Source organism: Euprymna scolopes, chromosome 1 (genome assembly GCF_053919585.1).
Source record: "Euprymna scolopes isolate OS-2025 chromosome 1, ASM5391958v1, whole genome shotgun sequence".
In the NCBI taxonomy this organism is placed as follows: domain Eukaryota; kingdom Metazoa; phylum Mollusca; class Cephalopoda; order Sepiida; family Sepiolidae; genus Euprymna; species Euprymna scolopes.
In genome coordinates this window covers 168,540,874-168,554,919 of record NC_136482.1, presented here as the reverse complement: position 1 = coordinate 168,554,919, position 14,046 = coordinate 168,540,874, and the positions used below count along the sequence as shown (strand labels likewise).

Below are 14,046 nucleotides of genomic sequence, written 5' to 3'. Positions count from 1 at the left end.
AGCCTTAGGAGCTAATTATATAGGATCTGAACGAGTCTCACAACATTGTATATTCTTGAACATTCTAGAAGCTTCTAAGCATTTTACCATAATAAACAGTCATAAAATTGAGAAATCTAATAAATTTGATATGTATTGAAAACTTTTGCGTTGCTAATTACTGAGTTTTCTCTTTGCGTTGTGTTAAATTGTTACTTTTTATTTTTACCACTGTTTCTATCTTAGTTTCAATGCATTTTCTATGTTTATAAAAAGTTTCATTACCATTTGGAAGCTAGAAATACAAAAACTGACAGTTTCAAATGTATATTGTAACCTTTTGCGGGGCACTATATATATATATATACATGCATATATGGGGATTTAATCATTGTCATTCAAGACATGTAAAAATTTTGGGGCTCTATAACAATTTAGCAGATCCAAATCAAGATGGCTACAAAAGGCAGCCATCTTGTTTTGGAAGATAATTCTTCCAGTTTTATCAAGGATTGTTTGTGCAAATCAATTCCCGGTTAAATGCAAAATGCAGAGTACAAATTATAAAAATTAGTGGAATTAATAAAATCTGGAATTAATTTGATAATGACAAAAAACATTCCCTTCATTAAGCTTAACACTAATGTGATGGTTAAGAATGTCAGGGTCCGGGTAGTAACCCTGAATGTGGCTTCAATTCGTTGATATAGAAATATTAGTATTGATTCAAGTCGATGAAGAATTATCTCCCTTTATATCCTTGGTTGCCATTTTGTTTTGAGTCCCTAGTTACGCACTTTCTTACACGGGAAGTGTTAGACAAAAGGTTGGTTTTTAATATAGGGAAAATCCAGCCCCCCCCCCCCCCAAAAAAAAAGGAACATTTTGGATTGGTACAAAAATTTTGTCTCAGTCTAAAAGGATTTGTTATTCACCAACCGAGGACAGAAAAGATAAAGTGTTTCGAATCAAATGTTATTAACCCAATATTTCAAATTTAATTGTAAAAATTTAGCAGATTTCTAATAATAAAAATATATTTTTCAAAATATATTTTTCAAAATATATTTTTAGTAATAGTTAATGCAAGAGAATCATTTTGAATAAAATGTCTCCTAAAATCGCTTTTTAGACAACATGCCTTATACGAATGGAGGTGGAAAAGATCGTTCAGGGACAATTTACTGAAAATTAATTCGCTTTGATTAGCCAATTTTAAAATGTTGAATCTGTCAACATTTAAAATCTTTTCAGTAAAGCGTTAAAGTGTTTGCATCCGCTGGGTAATTCTGCATGAATTCCTTTGATATCTTTCAAAACTGACTGAGAAAATGTAACGCCAAAGATAAAGGTACCAATTAACAAATAAAATATTCCCAATGAAACAGAAACACAACTCTTCCAAGTAGATTCTGTCTGTCTTAAACCAATCTGAAGAATGCATAAACCTAAAAAAGAAAAAGAAATTTGATTAGGAGTTAGCCATATCCGTTGAAACCATTACTGTGCAAGATTAAAGCAAAAACTTTTTTGGAAGAGAGTAATGCTATAAATTTTTTTTTAATCATTTTTTTTTTTAAAACCTTCAGTAAAATCCACTCTAATTATAAAAGACTTTGAAATCTTTTTTATTTATTTTTTTTTTTTTAGTGATGATAATTCCATGGGTTATTGTCTGTAAAGAGAAAATTGAACATTGGGTCTTGTTAATAGTTGTATTAAAAGTCAGCTCTGGTTGATGTGAGTTACATCTTGATGACAAGTCTTCCATGATTAGGGTGGATTCCACCAAAAGTCTCAGAAAAAAAAAATTTTCATTTAATAATTGCTTTTTAATTTAAGTAGAAAAATGAAACTATTCCAGTTGCTTTTATTATTTGCCTAATCCCATATTCACAAGATTTTTTTTTTTTTTTTGCATAATTTCATATAGAGAGTAATAGTCATATCAACACAGGAAGAACTATCTTATTATCATCATCATCATTATTATTATTAGGAAAGGGAGGCGCCCAGCTACGCCCGACCATAAAATACACTTAAGTATAATATTTTAATTTGTTCAGATTTCATATCTACTAGTGGGGGTACCCGGTATTGCCTGGATGTGGAGAGGTGGTGTAGTAAGAAATCCCGGGTGGAGAGAGGTGTAAAAAAAAAAAAAAAAAAAAAAAAAAAAAAAAAGAAAAAGTGGTAGTAGGCAAACAGGTAGTAAACCCTTAACGTGAAAGAGAAAAAAAAGGTTAAAAAAACATAACGTCTTAGCCGATGCCTCCATGGCACAACCATAAGTCACGAGCATTGAAATTAAGCATAGTTAATCCAACAGAGATGATGACTTGCGAAAATGTCAATGCCAATACTAACCCCTCCTTGTAAAAAACTGCCCAGTTGAGGGTGAAGGAACGAATGTTTTTGGCCAATTTTTCGATATTTGTGGTCCGAAGGATCGAGCTTCAAAACAATACCAATCTCATGAGGATCCATTTCGCATATCGAAAGTTTTTGGTAGACACACATTTTGCCTTTTATATATTATATTATAGAATCGGGATTTCAAAAGTAAAAAAAAAAAACAAAAAACAAAAAAAAAAACATTTAGGCGCCATCAGCTAGAATCGAAACCAAAAGCAAAAGTTTAGCATTTAAAGCTGGTGACATTACCACTGTACTAACATGACATGCATATGAACTGATTAAAAATAAACTAAGATGAACGTACAAAATGTATAACGATTTTTTTCAATTTTGACCCCCTTTTTAACCTCTTAAAAACTATTTTAACCAGCTAAAGACCCATAAAAGAATGGTCCATAAAAAATCCAATCATTTAAGGCCCCTAATGTTGCTCTGTGATTTTTAGTTTCAGAAGAGATAGAGTTTGAAAATATGGAGACAAACAGATATATGGCCTTTTAAATATTAGATTACTAGCTGGTAGCCCGGCATTGCCTAGTTGTACAATAGGCTTAAAAATTATATTTTAATTTATCAAGATTGCGTATGAATAATTATAGAATCAATCCTCTATTGACTTTTATATATATATATATATTTTTTTTTTTTTTTTTACATAGGCATCACATTATCAAGGCCCAGAGGCCACTCAAGGATAAGGGTTAAAGAGTGTACAGTAGAAATTGGACAATATAGTAATCATTAGTAATGAAAATTTGGTAAATTTGATAACTTATATGGAACGGCTCATCAAGAACTTATTTACGTTAGACTTGAACACAACCATATTGTAGTCAGCCGGAAAGCAGGAAAACGGAAGATAATTCCACAGGCGTGCAGTTCTAAGAAAGAGGCTTTGTTCATGGAATCTACGTTTAGGTTTAGGCACAGATAAAGAGTGGGGGGAATTATTGATAGTGTTTACAGCTAGACGAGTGTTTCTTGTGAAAGTTTGGCGAGGGGGGACCATAGATTGAAGCTCAGTCGAACACTTTCCATGAAAATAACGATACATCAGAGACAAACTCGCAACATCTCTTCTGTGAGATAGAGGTTGCAAGGAGGAGAAAAGGACATCTCCTACGAGGCTACGAAGTCTATTTTGAACTCTATCAAGGCAGGCCAAGTCCTTTCTAGCAGCTCCTGCCCAGATGTGGCAACAGTATTCCATCCTTGGACGTACCTGGCTCTTATATAGATAGAGAATAGCATTAGCAGTGAGATATCTACCGGATCGATAGAAAGATCCCACCATTTTTCCAGTGGCCTTGGCAACAGATTTGATGTACGTGTTCCATTTAAGATCAGGAGTAATGGTCAAGCCAAGAAGCTTGTCAAAACTTGAGGCCTCCTGAAGACAAGAGCCATTCATTTCAATTGATGCCAGATGTGGATCAGAATGTTGATGATGTAAAGAGAGAAGCTTGGTTTTAGATGCATTAAAAGTAACCAGCCACTCCTTACCCCATTGTACTACGTGCTCAAGATCAGAGGAGAGAGAATTGGAGAGAACTTGGTCATTTACTGTCTTAGATGTACTACCATAAATGGTAGTGTCGTCAGCATAGATGTCTACAAATGATGTAAGGATGTGATTTGGAAGATCATTAATGTAGATCAGGAAAAGAGTTGGGCCCAGGATGGACCCCTGAGGGACACCGGCATTAATACTGTGAGCTTCTGATTTTTGCCCCTCAACTACTACTCTTATGAACCTATCAGAAAGAAATGATTTAATAATTGAGAAGACATTTCTAGCTATACGATAGCTAGAGATCTTATGAAGTAATCCTTTATGCCATACCCTATCAAAGGCCTTAGATATGTCAAGAGCAATTGCCCTAGAAAGGTTGCCTCCGTCGAGGGATTTGCTAATCCTATGAGATATAACTGTAAGCACATCTGCTGTAGATCTAGCAGAACGGAAACCATATTGAGTGTCACTAAGAATGTCACTAATATATTACGAGGAATAATTTGCCCGGTGGACCAATTTGAAAAAAATAAAAAATAAATAAATAAATAAAATAAAATAAAATGAAAAAATAAATAAATAAAATAAAATGAAAAAATAAATTAATAAAATAAAATGAAAAAAATAAATAAAATAAAATAAAATGAAAAAAATAAATAAAATAAAATAAAATGAAAAAAATAAAATAAAATAAAATGAAAATAAATAAAATAAAATAAAATGAAAAAAATAAATAAAATAAAATGAAAAAAATAAAATAAAATGAAAAAATAAATAAAATAAAATAAAATGAAAAAAATAAATAAAATAAAATGAAAAAAATAAATAAAATAAAATGAAAAAAATAAATAAATAAAATAAAATGAAAAAAAATAAAATAATATAAAATGAAAAAAATAAAATAATATAAAATGAAAAAAAATAAAATAATATAAAATGAAAAAAAAAAAAATAAATAAAATGAAAAAAAATAAATAAATAAAAATTAGTAATCATAATGTCATTCATCAAATTCCGTCTGTGTTCGTTTACAATATCATATTAGCTGGTACTTAGGCTTGACGATGAATGCCTTGGAAATGTCACTTCTAGACAATGTTTAGTTTTAAAATATGCAAATGAAGAAATGATTTGCGTCGACTTTGGATGGTACCTCTTCTTTTATCGTAAGTTGAACTCATTAATAAGAAAAAATTAAAATAAAATGGTGAGGTAAACTCTGGCTTGAACAGGGAATCATTCGATCTGTAGTCGAACGCTCTAATACAAGCTATATATGCCGATTATAATAAACCTGTTTATTTTTAAGAAGGAATAATTTGCTAAAATTTTATCTCCCTTGACCGGTGTAACAAAATATTCTCCTGTGAAAATTATTCTTTTTTATCTATAAAAGAGAAAGGCTATTTTTAAGATCTTTTTAAATTTCCGATACTTATCAGATGAATTTCTGTACTAAATATATCTAAGAACACTGTATATTTTAGTTTCACGCTTAGCCCAGAAGTGATATCGTTTTATTATTTAGATTTTTTTTTTTTTTTTTTACATTGCATCATTGGTGATCCGGAGATCATATTCATTAAAAAGGAGGATAGAATGTGATAACATACTACTAACATTAAATTAGCATATCTATAAACTATATCACGTTGACAAACCTGTTCTCGCCAGATCACTGAAGTTAAGCAACGTTGAGCCTGGCTAGTACCAGATGGGTGACCAGTTGGGAAGGCGAGGAACTGTATATACCACGCGGTAAAAATACCAGGTTGGGAAACTGGTGTGTTCTATCCTTCTCGGAAGTAGATGGGCCTCTTTAGCTGTGATAGGCAACCCATCTAATGATGGCAGCATGATAAAAAATACCCTTGGCGAAGCATCAAGTACCTCCAGCCATTATAAAATAACGTGAAAGATTCTGCAGAATTTGTTCACATATCTGTGCCTACTGGCATTTGAAGAAACAACCAATATATATATATATATATATATATATATATATATATATGTGTGTTTTTTAACATATTTTATTAACCGTTTGTTCATATTATAAGCTCTATTTCCTATTTGGTTTTAGCGAGCTTTTACATCTGGCTGAGATAATTTTATAAATATTAATTCTTTAATATTTATATATTTTAATTTTACCATCTTGGATCATTTTGGTAAATTTAATTGTAATTTTTATTTTATATATATATATATATATATATATATATATATGTTTTTACAGCTTTTAATTTTTTAGATTAGGGTGATTGTATTAGTCGGATTAATCGGACTAATGTTCTCATCTTGAGTATTATTTGCACAACGTTTTGGTCAGGGTTAACTCCAACCTTCTTCAGGTGTATAAGTTACCATGCTTGGTACCCCCCACCCTTTCCCATTACCAAACATGGTAACTTATACACCCGAAGAACGTTGGAGTTAACCCTGACCAAAACGTTGTGCAAATAACACTCAAGATGTCTCATTAATTCAAATGATACAAACAACTAAAAATAACTTTTCTTAAATGTTACTTTGGTTTGCTTAATATTTCTTAATTATATTTTGTAATCAAATATTTATTATTCTACACTGCAATCATTTTTCGATGACGTGTTATATTTGGAAATTCTTGGGATAAATAATATTTGGTAATTTAAAAGTAAAAAAATTAATGTTACTGAATTTTTGAGCTGTGATTTGATTTTTTTTTTTAATGTCACATAAATATACTTTATGTGCTTGGTAATGTTCTTAGATAAGTTTTGTATCAGAATGCCTCTGATAAATATTGAAAAAAACCCAAAAAACTCAATAATCTAAAAAATCCGATTAATGAAACAGTGCGATTTTGACCACCGAGTAGAAAACATCTTTAAACTTAATTCTTTTATTATTTGGATTCCTCAGACTAATGTTCTCATCAGTAGTTTGAAAAATCCAAATAATACAAATAATCAACTGATTAAGTGACAGTAGATTAAAGTAGTTTGCTTGAAGCATTGTTTAATGTGTATATAAAAAGAAATTTTTTAAGTTTATAGAAGGCAGAACAATGCAAATGTGTGACGGATCGACTCAAACTAATGCACCTTAAAATATAATGGTGTAGACAGTTCACCATTATATTTTAATTGCATTTTGTAATCAAATACTGATTCGTATTATTTAGATTCTTCGGGCTACTGTTCTCATCTTGAGTGTCATTTTCACAATGTTTCGGTTGATGTAACCTCTGATCTTTTTCAAGTATATCTTGTCACACTCAGGAATGTTTTTGTCAAACTTGGGAATCTAGACGGAATTCAAATGGAACCCTGTATTTACTTCACGAGGGTAGCATGCTCTAGTTCTATTAAGTAATTTTCAATTGTATTTTTCAGTCGCCCACACTGAGAATTAAACCTTCAAGAGAATATCACTTTTACAGTTGATTTTTTCTAAGTGCTCTAAACACTATGTTACCGAGTCTTTGCAGACAAATTTTGGGAACAATATTCCAAAGAATCCAAATATGAATAACCAAAATAATCAAAAATTCAGAAACGTAATGTCAAATACGTATTTTAAATACATTTTTTCAATGATATTTGAAAATATCAGCATAAATAATATTTGGTAATTTACTATAATATAAATCTCACCTGTCTGTTTAAAGATGTTTGTATGTCTGCCTAAAACTTGTACCAGATTTTCACGAGATTGGTATCATTTTGAAGCTCGACCCTTCGGACAACAAATATCGAAAAATTGGCTAAAAACATTAATTCCTTCACCCTCAACTACGCACTTTTGAACAGTGAGGCGGGTCGCTTTTTTCGACAATATTTTCGAAAATCATCCCCTCTTTTCGGTTGATTAGCCTTAATTTAAACCTTTGCCATTTCTAGTTTGATGATGGGTGCAACAGCAAAGATGTCACGTTTTTTTGGGTTTTTTAATTCAGTCTTTTCTTCCTTCCCGAAACCTACCACTTTTTTTTTTTTTTTTAATCAACACAAATCTCCAAACACCCGGGCAATGTCAGGAACCCAAGCTAGTTTAAAAGTAAAAGAATGTTTCTGAATTTTTGAGATGAGGGTTGATTATTTGTCTCATTTGGATTCTTCAGACTACTGTTCTCCTCTTGAGTATCCATTATCTTAAGATGAGAATAGTAATTTGAAGAATCCAAATAATAAAAGAATTAAGTTTAAAGATGTATATAAAATGGGAATATAAATATGAAGCCTGCAGAGAGGCAATTGATGAAAGAAATGATTCCAATGTTTGGAATGGAAAAGGGCCAATATCAAAGTTGACAAGAAATAAAGAATTGTCATCTTAATATTTGGTACAGAGGATTTTGTAGTATGCCTGAAGCATTGTATGTAGTGTGAAAGAAGCTGTGTTTGAAGGCTATGACAATGCAGTTTGTGGGAGAACACTGGACATGAATCTATGTAGTAAAAAAAAAAAAAAAAAAAAAAAAATGACAATATTGAAGGAATTTCAATAATTTTTAATTATAGTGTATTAATTTATCAACATAATGTGTCATACAAGATGGTAGGCGAGTGATTTTTCCTAAATTTTCAAGAATATATCTCTTCATCAGGGGAGAAAAAAAAAGAAAGAAAAAAAACAGCTCCTTTCACAATGTTTGATAATTTAAAAGTAAAAAAGAATTAAGTTTAAACATGCATTACATTTTATACTCACCTGGAAATATAAATATGAAACCTGCAGACAGGCAACCGAGGAAACCAATAACGACTCCAATGTTTGGAATGAAAAGGGCCAATATCAAAGTTGATAGGAACCAAAGAATTGTCATGGTAACTCGACGTTGGACTTCATTAACTTGAGAATCTTCCACAGAGAGGTTCCAAAAATGGCACCACAGACTATTAAGTCCAGCCCTTTGGAAGAAAAAAATCACATTAACAAAAATAAATCTCAATTAAAAAACAAAAAGCAAAACAAATATGAAAGTAAAAAAAAAAAAAAATCACAGGCAATGCCGGATAGGGACAACTAGTATATTCTAATACAGATGCATCAGAGTTATTTTGAATTAAACCAAACTTTCAGCACATTAAAAATGGGTAAAAGTTATAGCCGTTACAAAAGGTGCCTTCAATAAGTTTCTAGACTTATTTGTAGAGGCATTTAAAATTGTCATAGAATCTTGAAAATTCAGTATATTATTGCCATACATCTTATAATTTGGTTAGTTATTTTTGTTTTACAGCATATCAACCCTTTCCAGATCATTTAATGCCGAATCCAGTTATTTTGAAGAAAAATTTTTTAATAGAATATATTTGTTTTTTTCAAGTCGGTTTCTATTTAACTCATAGTTGGGACCCTAACAGGTACTACCACTCCTGGAACCAATGGCAATTAAAGGGTGGCTCCACACTCCCCAAAGCCCATGAGCTGGGGCCTTACCATCGGATATAGTTTAAGGTCATATCCAGGACCTACATCTTATGAGATGACAGACCAATTTTTATGATTTTAGATTCAAATGAACAGCTACAGCAGGAATTGGAATACACCCTATTAAAGCCTGAATCTCACAGCTGGTGAATTTCAAAAATGCAATCTGGACGTAAAGAAACCTTAGAAGAAAAAATATGCAATAAAATTCTGTTTTAAACTTGGACAAAATGCCACAGAAACATATGGAATGTTTTAGACTGCTTTTTGATCATCTTGTATGAATCGAGTATCAGTTTTTGAGTGGCATAAGAGATTCAAGGAAGGTAGGGAGCTTGTGGGGGATGATGAGAGGTGGGGGAGAAGTAAGGAAGTCAGATCACCAGAGTTGGTTGGCCAAACAAAGAATTTCATGTGTCTATAGAGAAAATAAGTGCATAGTTGGATGCCAGTGTGAGAACTGTACACGCAATTATTTGTGAGAAACAGTAGATGCAGAAGATTTGCGCAAAGTGTATCCCAAGGGTGCTCAGAAAGAAAGACGTCATGATAGCAGAGAGATGATGGAGCTGATCAATTCAGATCCCGCAGTTCTTGATGCTCTGATCACCTGCTATGAAAGCTGAATCTACCGCTATGACCCAGAGACCAAGCAGTGGAGTCCTGGTGGAAGCTGCTAGCTCTCCCAGACCTAAGAAGGCCAGACAGAGCAAATCCACCTAGAAACTTATGATGATCCCTTTTTTTGACATCACGAGCATGATCTACATGCACTGGGTTCCCACTGGGTAGACAGTCAACAAGGAATATTATGTTGAGGTTTTAAAGGAGTTCAGGAAGAGATTCTGTTTGAAGAGGCCAGCATTCTTTAAATCGGGTCAGTGACATTTCCACCAAGACAATGCACCAGTCTACAACTCCATTTTTGACAAACTATTTGACCAAGATGAGCATCAAAACAGTTTCTCACACTCACCTTAATTCATTGCACATTATCATAAAAGATCCATATAAAATTTCAACCAGATTGCAGTAGTTTATAAACAAATTATATATATATATATATATATATATATATATATATATATATATATATATATATATATATATGAGAGAAAGAAAATGAAAACTAAGTTGAACTTTATAATCAGAATTTATTGTTCGACTGAATACTCCAAAAAACAATTTACTTTCAATTTAATTTTCTTTCTCTTATAAGTTCTACTCTCTATTGCATATTGAGCTTTTTCATTTGGCTAGGATTAAATTTTCTATATATAAACACTGGTATTTATATTAGATTAGATTGAAGTTTACCATTGCGTATATTAGGTAAACACTACATCCTTTTGATTTTATTATATATATATATATATATATATATATATATATATATATATATATATATATGTTATTTGTTTTTGCGATACGTTTTGAATGAATTCAATTATTTACGAAAGTGCATTTTTACCTAAATGCGAGTTGGGAATGATTTTCCCTTTAACCAATTTGGTACCACCACATGGGGAGTGGTATATATATTGTTTTTTTTTGGGTTTTTTTTTAATATAATTATCCACTGACATGTGTTTCATCGTCTACGAGTGGCTAAATCTAGTGAGATTCGAAATCGGGACCCACGGTAATGAGCCTAACCTCTTTATCTGCTGGTCCATCTCGCCGACTGTTTTGATATATCGCAATTTGCTTATATGTTATTTGTTTTAAAGTTGTAACCCTAAAGAAAGAAAGAAAAAAAAAAAACTCTACAGCTTTATTATAAAACTTTTATTGAAAAAAAAAAACAATTCAGGTAACTTGATTATGTAGTAGAGCTGACATCTATTCAATGTAGTCGTCTTCAGCCTCAATCACAGCTTTGATACAGGTTCAAAACTGGGAGCCTGCCTTTTCCACAAGCACTGGTGAATATACAGCAGATGGTGGCAATCAGGCTGGCTTTGGTGTTGTGGGAGGTCATGTTGGTGATGTTCTCGACGTATGACTAAACGAAGTAGTCTAGTGGGTTCATGTCGGGGGAGGAGGGGGGTGCAAGCAAAAGAAGGGTACAAAGTCGTAATACTCCTTCTGAAGCCAAGTCCAGGTCTCTTTAGACTTGTTGGCCGGTGCCAAATCCTGCTGCCACACCCAGGGTCTGCCAGCGGCCACCTGATTGCACCAGGGGATCAACACACTCTTCAGCACATCCAGGTACACTTTGCTTGCGAAATATTTTCGGTTCCAGATTAATTAATTTAACTATGTGACAGCAATACATCCAACAATGTTAACAGCTTTATATGGTGCAAAAAGGCTTGGGGTGAGAACGTTGTGGGGACTCACCCATACACAATATGTGAACTCTTTCAAATAGTATAAATATAATCTCAGAGTATGCCATCTTGACATCAAGTACTACAACTCTCTATATATTCTGTCTTATAAATGCAAATACCATTTTCTTAGAGATATCCATGTCAGAGTCTGTCTTAGTGACTCTTCCAGCTACAACATTAAATATTTTTCATTTTTTTTTTTTTTTTAGTAATAGAGAATTAAGCTTTCAAAACTAAAAAACAATAAAAATAGATTTTTAGCATCAAAAATTTTTTTATTCCCGATTCTCATTAATCGCCCCAACACTAATATATAAAACATATTGTGTAGTTGTGAGTTCGATCCATTGTTAGATGGTATAGCCATGCCAATGACTCGTGTTGCCTAGAAACACGTGTGCATGGATAAACTTTTATTCACGTAAAAATATTTAAATAAAATAAATATTTGAATATTTATTAAATAACTAAAAAAAATAAATTAAAAAAATACATCCTGTTAAAAAAAAAAAAAAAAAAAAAAAATGGGGGAGGGGGGAGCGACATAAAAACAAAAAGAAAGGGCAGGTAACCTTCACTGCTTAAGTAGTAAAAAAAATAAAAAAATAAAATCAAGCAGCATTTCAAAACTGTCTATATCGCTAAAAAATAATACGATCAGAGCTTATATATATATATATATATACATATATATATACAGGGTGTTCCAAAAGTCGCACATCATCTAGGTTTTTATAAAAATAAATATATCTATTTTCTTGTTCATTAGCTCAACAGATGGACAATTCTAGTACACATTTGAGATGTTCCCGAAGACAAAAATGCCAAGAGGGACAGATCTGATGAGCGGAGTAGCCACTCCACGAAAATCAGTATATGGTGTGCAACTTCTGAGACACCCTGTATATATATATATATATATATATATATATATATAATTTGATTGTAAAGTTCAACTTACAGTTTTAATTTTCTTTCTCTTATTCTCATTCAAACACGGTAGTATTTGAATATATGGTTAAGTGGCAGTTTTAGTCATTTAAAACTGCTTTAAAGCTTAGCCGCTCACTCATTTTCTGACCAATTTTCAAATAATTATTACAATTTATAGATCATCTCAGCTATATTGTGGAAAATGTTTTTCAATTTTCGTTCAGTAAAACAAAAGTTATGATGAATTTACTGGTGTTCAAAAGCATAAAAAAATGTAAGGAGGTGAGTGACGTTTTTTATGACTGTTTTCCATAGAAACAACGTCGCTTCAGCAACTACTGTTGCTAACAATTCACCACTCTTACGAAAAGAGAAGTAACAAGTGAAACAGAGAGAATGAAAGGAAGATTATTGGGGGATTTTATTGAAAGCTGACCAGTGCCATACATTGTTATTACATATGTGTATGTTATGTTTATGGGGGCAAAAAAAATAAGACTGAAATGAAACAAAGAACAAGTGAATTTACTGGAAGCCTGGAAAAATCATAGATTACAATAGAAAAATGCGAGCATGAAAAGTAATATGGTTAAGCTTAAACATGGAAAAGTAAAGGACTAGTTGTTAAAACTGGAAAAGAAAAGGACAAGATATTCTAGTAAAAAATATAATAAATTTATAACTTAAACTATTGCAGCATTAAGAATGTTTTTTTAAATTCAATTTATAACATTATATAATCAATTCTTAATGCTGCAATAGTTTAAGTTATAAATTTATTATTTGTTTGAATATTTCGTCCTTTTCTTTTCCATTTTTAACAATTAGTCCTTTACTTTTCCATGTTTAAGCTTAACTATATTACTTTTCATGCTCGCATTTTTCTATTGTAATCCATGATTTTTCCAGGCTTTTAATTGGCTAGGATTGTCTCACTGTAATATTTAAAACAATAATTCATTTGATTATCTAGTCTGTGATTTAACATATATATATACACACACACACACACACACACACAGAAAGATAAATAGAGAATGAGAGAAATATCTATTGAGACAGAACAGGGAATATAGAGAGGTGGATAAAGAGAGCGATGGAGTGAGATATGGAGAGAAATAGAGAAAGAAAGAGAAACAGAGACTTACTTGCCACAAAATTGCGAGAGTGGATATGTTGTGTAAGTTTTGACGATGAGTAGTAAGACTGCACCAACAACAAATTTATCCGGTTCATAAGACAGAAGAATGTCATTGTTGATCAAGGCACCAAAGGTCAAATAGCCAAAAGTGGCCATACCCGTGTATGCAATCACACACAAAAAGATAGATGCAAAAATGGATTTGGAGAACTCCTTCATTGTTCGTTTTGACATACATGAGTAAATTGGTATGACGCTTACGTGGAACTGAAATGAGATGAAGAAATTGTAATTATTAAGTGACTTTA

General features: G+C 31.8%; 1 protein-coding gene across 1 annotated transcript in view; it reads right to left on the bottom strand.

Moving 5' to 3' along the window:
• Positions 1 to 294: 294 nt before the first annotated feature.
• Positions 295 to 14,046, bottom strand: part of LOC145277049 (sodium-coupled neutral amino acid transporter 7-like) — a 58,925-nt gene continuing 45,173 nt past the window's right edge. The window contains exons 7-9 of the mRNA XM_080128702.1: positions 13,746 to 14,005; positions 8,606 to 8,805; positions 295 to 1,427 (exon numbers count right to left, since the gene is read on the bottom strand). Of these exons, the coding sequence (XP_079984828.1) occupies positions 1,219 to 1,427; positions 8,606 to 8,805; positions 13,746 to 14,005 (669 nt within the window). The 3' untranslated portion in view covers positions 295 to 1,218. The remainder of the gene's footprint in view (positions 1,428 to 8,605; positions 8,806 to 13,745; positions 14,006 to 14,046) is intronic.